The sequence below is a fragment of the Centroberyx affinis genome, unplaced genomic scaffold, assembly GCF_046629955.1.
Source record: "Centroberyx affinis isolate AG114_WGS23_722 - 3 ecotype Tasmania unplaced genomic scaffold, CSIRO-AGI_Caff_v1 ptg001198l_1, whole genome shotgun sequence".
Lineage (NCBI taxonomy): Eukaryota > Metazoa > Chordata > Actinopteri > Beryciformes > Berycidae > Centroberyx > Centroberyx affinis.
Genome location: NW_027279720.1, coordinates 533,468 through 542,475, shown reverse-complemented (window position 1 = coordinate 542,475; position 9,008 = coordinate 533,468). Strand labels below are relative to the sequence as shown.

Here is a 9,008-nt window from a genome sequence, read left to right as displayed (position 1 = left end):
GATGTAAGCCGAAAAACACAGTCACAACAGTTCAAAGTTTACACACAACATAGCTGACATTATCTCTCACTTCATAGTCTGCTTGCACAGTTTTGTAATTATGCAGTTTAAACAGGTCCCAATGATCCTTTATATGTGTTCGGCCTTTGAGGGTGAGGGGAAAATGTGTTTGTTTCCATTGTAACGTAGAGGTGGGTGAAGCCATTGTTGTGTTTCTCTCTGAATGTTCGAGCAAATCCGTGGAATGTAGCTATTCTGTGGCCGCCGAGGAATCAAAGCTAGATGTCATTAGGCGGAGCGACGAGCCTGCTGTGGAGAGGGTCTTCATACCAGACCTCTTTCCTCATCTTTACACACATTTATTTCTATTTATGCATCTGGGGAAACCATTGCATGGTGAAAGAGGCCAGTCCCGATTTTGTGTTTCCAAAAACAGCTTGCATTTGTAAACAAAAGGCTTGTGTTGGTGGCAGCACTTTTTGTGTTTGAATACTTTGGCCTAGTAGACTGTTACTGTACATTTGTATAACTGTGCTTGTGTTGACTTTTCTTTTTTTTTAGCTCATTGAATAACCCAGGATCATATAGAACTCACTGTAAAATGCTTGCATCACATACAGCTGCAGTATCAACATGTTTTTTTCCATGTTGATCTGGTCATCTGCAGTACAGGATTACTGTCATGGATACTTAGCAAGTTTATACTGAGGTTTGACCTTCATGATTTGAACTTTGACAAGACACTGCAGCAGAGTGGCTTCTCTAGAGTCTTCCACAACATTTATCAACATCAGTGAGGCCTTCAGACAAAGAACCATGTAAGTCCATTTAAAGTGGTGTTTTCACATCTCATTTTCTAACGAGTAAGTTGGAGCGTTCTGTGCATTCCTAGTTCACAGGAGTTGCATACTTTTAGGTGATGTGTTGCATTCACACTCCAAATGAATTGAACAAGACAGCTGTAAAAAAAAAAAAATCAAACATACCTTTATGGTTCTTAAAGCCACACTGATCAACATCATCATCTTTAATCAGATCTGTAAATGGCTGGAGCCTCAGTATACTGAAAGGTCATCAGATGAAGCAACCTCTCAAGTCAAGAGTTCTCTAAGTGAAGACTGCTAAGTTTCAGCACACGCATTGCCAAATTTCAGTTACAAATAAACAACTAATAAAGCTGGACCAAATTAATTAAAACCAGACTTGAGTAATTTATTAATAAGCCCAATACTATTTCAGGAAAATTTGGTGGCGTATGCAAAAATCTGCACTATGCATTTTCAGCATTTTTGTTCTATAAACTCAGTTTAGTACAGCCGCTATTTTCCATTTGAAGCTTTGTGTTTAACTGTCAGGAATGTGTAGCAAGAGGCAACAGTAACTTCATAGGGGCATTTTTTTCTTCACAGCAGACTTTATTGCTTATGTCCTGTATTTGCAATCCACAAAATTAGATATGTACAAACTAGTGACACCATTCTGAAAAGATGTGATTGAGACCTTCTTGCATAGCAACAGACTCATTAAAGAGAAGGTTGAGGACTTTTACACACCTATTCTGTTCTTCACTAATCAGTCAAACCTTTTAGGACATTCAAACATATTTGGATTTGCAATCGCTCACATACAAGTCCTTCCAAACATTTCTATTGATTATTCTTGCTATTACTATAGTTATGAAAGTATACGGAATGACTTGCATGCAAATTTGAGAGTAATGGCTTCATAACCCATTGAATTTCAGTAACATTGCTAACAAATGTTAATAAGGGACTGCTACTAATCTCTTCTAGACAAAAAAACTCTGGCATAAAAACTTTTTGAATATCTTAAGAGGGGGTTTGTTTAGTGATCAATAGGATATGCTTGTAAAAATCTGAACCTTCCCTTTAAGCTCAGAGACCATGTCAGTCCATAAAAATAAGGCATTACATACAAAGGCAAGAAATATTCAGACAGAAAAAAAAAAAACAACAGAAAATGAATTGCACTTGTTTGGCAAAATTAATGCATCTTCTGAAGTGTGAAAGTGTAACTTAAAAAGTTCCAGTAGCTTATTTATGTTTCATTATACACAAAAGAATATTCCTGACTTACAGTAATGCCGAGAGCCAAGAGATGCTCAAACCACTGCATCAAATGTGATGCTTCATCCAACAAGGTCTTTAAATAAAGACATTTTTCATATCAAAACTTAAATATCTGTTAAAGTTTTGGTGGATTGTCTTATAAAGGATATGTCATAAAAAAGAACAATACACACTTGTTGAATGTAGAGGAGTATTGTTTCAGTTTATGGGGGCTACAAATACCAACAAAGCATATTAAAAAATATTCATTAAGCAATTCATACAGAAACAAATTAGGAGAAGCTGCCTGTCTTTTTCTCCCATAGGAAAAAATGACGGAGTAGCTGTTTTATACAAGATACGAGCAGACATTGTACAAATGCTGCCCCGATGATGAAAAGGCACAATTTCAGGATTCTCTTGAACAGTCAAACAAAGAACCAGAGCAGGTTTTTCCAGACTCTTTACCCCTCAAGTCTTAAAAAAATATCCATACAGCAATTCAGTTTTTAGGACCGTGGCTGTAAATGGCTACAAAAACACTCATTTCTGTCTCTCCCCAGATACAGCACATTATATTTTCTTTTTTTTTCTTCATTGGAGTGTTTTTTTCTTCTTTTTTCAGTCTCATGGTCATTCATAACTTGACTGTCACATGGGGGGGAGGGGCCCCTGCCGAACCCGCAGCCAATGTGCGTCTCGACTTGGCTGGCTGATATATTTGGATCAAGCGAAGGCACAGATGTGTTTGGTAAAGAGGCAATTAAGAGTCAATCAAGATTTCAAAAGAAACCCTGACCGCTCCCAAACTGTGGAAACCTCAAGAGAGGTGTGGCCAGGCTCCATATAGGCAGCGAGAAGTCCCCGCCGCACATACAGATCACATGTTCCCTATGAAGTTCTTGTTGGGCTGCTGGGCGTACCACTGCTGCCGCTGTTTGCGAGCGTCCACCTCCGACAGCAGGGCCTGCCGGTACGCCTCGTAGGACTTGACGATGTGTTCCAGCTCCTTCATGAACAGCAGCTTCAGCATACCCTGGTACGTGTCCAAGTCCACCAGCTGGAACAGCTCCCACTTCAAGATGTGGTCATACCTGATTTAGAGGAAGAGATTCACGGTGTCTTAACGTAAAACAGGTTGTGAACAGGGCCACGAGTAATGCTGTAAAGCGGAAGGAAGACTGGCTTGTAGGCCACATCTGGTATGTTAGCGTTAGCCATGCCAATGCAGATTCCCAGCCATGCAAGATCCAGTATGCATAGCACGCAACACAGTGAATTATCTACATTCAGGACGTCCAGTTACATCGAACCCTCTGTTCACTGACAGGTAGCAGAGTGAGTAGTGTTACACAAAGATGTCTGAAAGAGAACCACAAGGCTCTGCTTCATTTATAATCGAACCACATAGTTTGTTTTTGAAACTTTTAGAAAAACGTAACACATTTGAATGAGAGTCTTATGAGAATTTTTCCAGATGTGACACTGACTTCAGGTTTACCTGGATTACAAACAAAGCCATAACAACAGGAGATTCCGTTTAAAAAGCATTTAACATACTGGATTTTGCTAAGAGATAATGTAGGTGTTGTCGATGTCACATGCTCAGTACTCACTTGAGCGGGGCGCGGGCGTACACCTGCAGCCAGTCTGGGATCTCGGCTGTGTGGTAGGGGTTCGCTGGCACCAGTACAGGCTGGTTCCTCTCTGCGGGGCGGGGCTGATAGGTCACCGGAGGGGGCAATGGTGGGGGCTGATCATAGCGAGGCACGCTGGAATGGAGAAAGATACAATATAGTATATATCCACCCTTTCATCTGCAATATCTGGGATACATTTTGCCCCGTTGGGCCATTCAAAAAAATACTAAAGACTGTGCTGATAACCTAATATCAAACTTTTTTCTGAGAAGCTTCCTAGTGGCACCCAGATGTTAAAACTTAAGCCAGGATGGTAATTTTGGTTGAAGAAATTTACTAGTGAGTCTATTCTACTAATACTTTAAGAAGTAGTGGCATTCGAGGCTTGGAGGCAGTTACCAAAACATAAAAAAATGAAAGTAGAAGTGAAACAACTGCTTTATACAATACAAAACCTTGAATGACATACCTTGGGGCACACGGGTGACGATACTGTGCTCTCTTGTTGATGTGATCCACGTAGTAAACCCCAAACTCTGCCGACTCCACCTTCTCCCAGCCAGGAGGGAGCCCTTCCCTCTCCAGAGGGTGGCTCCAGTGTGTAGTGTTAGTGTTGTGGTCGATGTAGTACTTCCTGCCACGGATGGTCCAGTCAACGGTCCAGCCGGCCGGAAGGGGGAGGTCCTCTCCCGTCAGACTGGAGAGGTTCCCCAGGGACTTGGCCTGTATTCGACCTATGCCTGAGGAAAACAAACATTTTTTTTTTTAGAAACCTTGAGGGAGAGGGAGAGATGTCTGACCAAACATACAGTGGATCTGCCGCCAGCAAACAGCGCCTCTGGGAAAGAAAAAAAAATGTTTTGGGAAAATTCCTAAGAACTGCATGGACATCCTGTATGGGAAGATGTCATTTTAAAAGGTCATTCTGACTAGCCGACTTTACGTACACCAGGATGAGGGAGGAATGCAATGACTCACAACTTAAAGCACTGTTGATGCAGTTTTAAATATTACTGTGATTTTGGATCGGTCTGCTTACTATCTATGATACCGTGACTCCTGTGACGGAGCGTCTGATTCTGACCTACGTCATTTGATGAATGGTAGGAAATGGGAGTGTTGTTACTTCTGGACAGGAAGGCAGAGATCTCTGCATGGCCAGACATACACACAGGGGCTTTCACTGGAAGAGAACAAACCACTGAACACCCATACACTTTGTAAGAACAGACAGCAGAGTGGACTCATTCAACAGGTTCTGTACTTCTGATGGGGAAGAATGTCAGGGAGGAATGTCAGGCCAGCAGTGTTGTGGATGAATTGGACTGAGTGAGGACTATCAAGTGTGCCGACTTAAAATGAATGAGCCTGAAAGGGCCCAGAACTGGTTCCAATTGCAGCAGCACATATTAAAAACACAAGAGAATGTGTGGGAAACGGAATATCTCAGCAAAATGGCGGCTAGAATCTGATAAATTCTGCATGAGAGTGACAGCAACAGAACTGGAGTTCTTTGCCAGCTGGTGAGTGAAGGGCCGGAATGTGCGAGCGCTCCACAGAAATGCACTCCTCCTCCTCCTCCACCACCTCATCATCATCTCTGCCCTTTTCTTCAGAAAAATGCCTTGAGCCATACTCACTGCACAACTGAAACTCAATGCATCAAAGGAATTTCACTGGATACAATCAAGAATAGTCTGCTGTGCTGTGCTTACAACTGGTGATGCAGCAGTTACTAACAAAAGTGGGTCAACTAAAGAAATACAGTCAGTGATCAACAAAAACAAGAATAACCACCAACGCCAATTATTGACAATAAATTGGTACTGACTAATTATTAGTTATATATGTTGGGAGTAATATTAATTTGTTTAATTTCCTGAAAATACTATTTTTGTGCAACATACTTGTGTGATATTACCTACTAAAATGTATGCTATGAATTTTTTGGATGAAAACATATAGCTGCTTAAAAAGGGAAAGTTAATCCTCCACTACAACTCTGCTTACAACTCAATGCATTAGCCTAACATGTGTGACGTGCATAAAGAGCAGTACCTAAGTACACAGATGATTCATAGTGGTGAGTAGTGCGAGGTTGAGACATTTGACTGGGGGCGGTCTGTAAATTGCTAGTTTACCACCAGAAAGATTTAGCAAACAGAGAGGCGAAAAATGCAGCACCCCTAATGCTTGTTTAAGTTCAGTCCAAACAAGGCTGCATGTTACGTGACAGGCGGGCCGGAGATAATACTAAACCATATACACCAAGTTGACAAGTCAGCCACAAAATAAAAGGTTCTCGATCTTTTGGGGTGGGTTGGAAAATTCCTGTGACCCCTGAACATTTAATCTCATGGAAATTGTACACACACATCATACTGATGTTTACTACATAGAGCGCAAACACAAAAATGTTTCATTCCTCAGGCGAACTGAAATAAAGTTGCTCTTTTGTGTTGGTCAGTAACAACCAGCAGCCTGCATTGTTTTCACAGCAGCCTCTGTGTGGTCCAAAAGCCATCCACAATGGTTTGTCATTTCAAAATAGCAATCATATATTGTTATAGCCAATTTAGTTCAGCTACAAATTTCTCTAGGGACCAAATTTTCATATTAGGGGGCCCCAAAGTTGGCAAAGTTTGCCCATAACATTTCCATCTGAAACATAACATTTTCATTTCCAGCTGAAATGTTACCGGTGTAGACTAGACAGTGTGATTTCAATCACCCTTATCCTCAATCACAATTGCTCCACTTTCATACCTCAGAATTTCTACCTACTATCTTATAAAGAAGGAACATCTAAAGAATAATAAAACACTGTGATTAACTAATATATTGATCTTGCTACCAAAACACATTTCATGTTTACCTGCAGGGGGTCTGCTTGGAGCTGGGGGAGTGTGTTGTGGTGGTAGTCTTTGGAAGTTGTGTTCGCTGTGCTCATAGTATCTATAGTCCTCAGGAAAGCGGTCCGGGACCCTCCTGGGCTGGCGCTGCGGTTGGTGCTGCTGGTTGTCATAGTAAGGTTCAGGGGGGTAATAATATCTGGCAGCATCCCCGTTCTCAGACATGGGGCTCACGTCTGTGAGGAAGGACTGTGAGGAGCCTCCATACTCGTGGGGCAGGTCTCCCAGACTGCGGGGCAGGTAAGGAGGTGCTGACATGCGGTGGCTCTCTCTGCGGGCCACCTCATGAGGAGGCCTCTGCACTGGGGTGCGGAGGAAACTCTTGTTGCGGGCCACCGCTCCGGCTGGGGGCCACAGGATAGGCAGATGGCCCCATCTCTGGCAGAGGGACCTCAGTGCGTCTGGGGATAGTGGGCCACGGATGAATGAGGGCATAAGATCTGTAGGTGAATAGGTAAGTGTAACTGTCACTGCCAGTCAACAGAAAAGAAAAAATGGAGTGGAACACTTTCACAGACTATTTGTCAACACAAACATGCAACACATTTTGGGTAAGTAAAAGGGGAGATTGTTTACTTAGTTAGTTCATTTGACAACAGAATAAAGGAAAACCAAACCATCACAAAACCATCCAGCCAGTCCAGAACAGATGACAACACTCATCTCAGCTCTGCCCAGGGACAAATCTAACTAGCGACAAATCTGGCTCTTCGGTGAATCACACTACTGTGTTTGTAATTATAGACTTTGTTTTATAGACTTTGTTAACTAAATAAAAACCTGATGTAATATAATATACAAAACATTTGGTAGTTTGCTTGATATCTGTCACAGCTACTTAGCTCAGAACTTTCCCATACGTATTGCTGAGTCTAAGCTAACGTTAGCATTTAGCATTGAATTACCAAGTAAGTATACTATTTAGAGTACACACAATCATGCTACTTTGCAAACCCAACAGTTGGGTGCACGCTTATAAACCATACGTAGTAGTGTGTCAAAATGTTTCCACAAATGAACTTTGCCTGCTGGCTATAGTTAGGTACCGTTAGCACTGAAGTTAACTTTCGTTAGCAGGCTAACGTTAGCTAGCTCGCTACTTGTTGCGCTTACTTCTCAGGAGCGGTGATGTTTCCTTCTTCACATATTTCCCGTGTACCTCGGCTGGTTTCGACGCTTCGTTTTTACTTTTCTTTCGTGAGAGCATAACTCAAGCCTAGGAAACATCAATAACACGGCGCTGTAATTTCATGGCACATTCCTTGAAGTTTGCAACCGTCCCTTTCAATCTGTAAAGCGTAGAAAGAGTACATTTTCGGCTTTAAATTGGCTAGCAGCAAGCTAGCTAGCTAACTTTAGCGACTGGATGCGTCTCTCCTCCAGCAGCCCAGTCCGCACTGAGCCAAGTGTAGGTCCCTGAACCACTGGAACGTCTGTGGAGGTGGGCGTTACAACAGAGATGGGTGGGTCCACAGAAATGGGCGTTACATCTGCGGTCTGTGATTGGTACATCAGCGGTCTGTGATTATTGGTACATCAGCGGTCTGTGATTGGTACATCAGCGGTCTGTGATTATTGGTACATCAGCCGTCTGTGATTGGTACATCAGCCGTCTGTGATTATTGGTACATCAGCAGTCTGTGATTGGTACATCAGCGCTCTTTGATTGGTACATCAGCAGTCTGTGATTGGTACATCAGCGCTCTTTGATTGGTACATCAGCAGTCTGTGATTGGTACATCAGCGCTCTTTGGTACATCAGCGGTCTGTGATTGGTACATCAGTGGTCTTTGGTGCATCAGCGGTCTTTGATTGGTCAAAGCATGTTAATGGATTGTGATTTCATTGGTCAGTTACAAACCTTGCTGCAAGTTAAAAAAAAAAAAAAAAAGTAGATTGCTATCCCCAGCCAGTTAACTTAAACAGTCTCATACTGTACACATTTTGCTACAGTGTCATACCAAGCACATTACCAAACAGGCTACTGCCGAATTTATTGAGAATTGATTTTGTCCCCGTTGCACACCAGCATACCGTAGCCCCATGTTTATAGGGATAACCCCAACATGTCGGGGCTAAAGGGGGCTAAACCCACTTTGGAATGGTTGAGAATTTTGCTAATGTATTTTGCTCATGTCCATCTTAGCGTTTGGCTAATATCCTAAACCTGCTCTGTCCTCAGCTAAAGCAGCCGATCTGATGAAGGCTGTGATCTGCCAAGCTGGTAGCATAACTAGCCAGCTTGCAAATTTACCTCACCAGCTCCCAATTAAATCACAAGATTCTTAAGATAAATATAAAATGCAAGGTAACTATGAATAATAACTTATATATTAACTTATAACTTATGTTTTATATAAACTAGTCTAATAAATGGGAGACTGTTA

At 42.1% G+C, this 9,008-nt stretch overlaps 1 protein-coding gene across 1 annotated transcript; it reads right to left on the bottom strand.

The window, feature by feature from the left end:
* Positions 1 to 1,257: 1,257 nt before the first annotated feature.
* On the bottom strand, positions 1,258 to 8,004 carry sav1 (salvador family WW domain containing protein 1). Its single transcript, XM_071524455.1, is given in 7 exon segments — positions 1,258 to 3,163; positions 3,686 to 3,841; positions 4,179 to 4,449; positions 6,585 to 6,969; positions 6,971 to 7,038; positions 7,041 to 7,061; positions 7,735 to 8,004. Coding segments are annotated over 7 exon segments (1,209 nt in total). The 5' UTR covers positions 7,829 to 8,004; the 3' UTR covers positions 1,258 to 2,949.
* Positions 8,005 to 9,008: the final 1,004 nt, after the last annotated feature.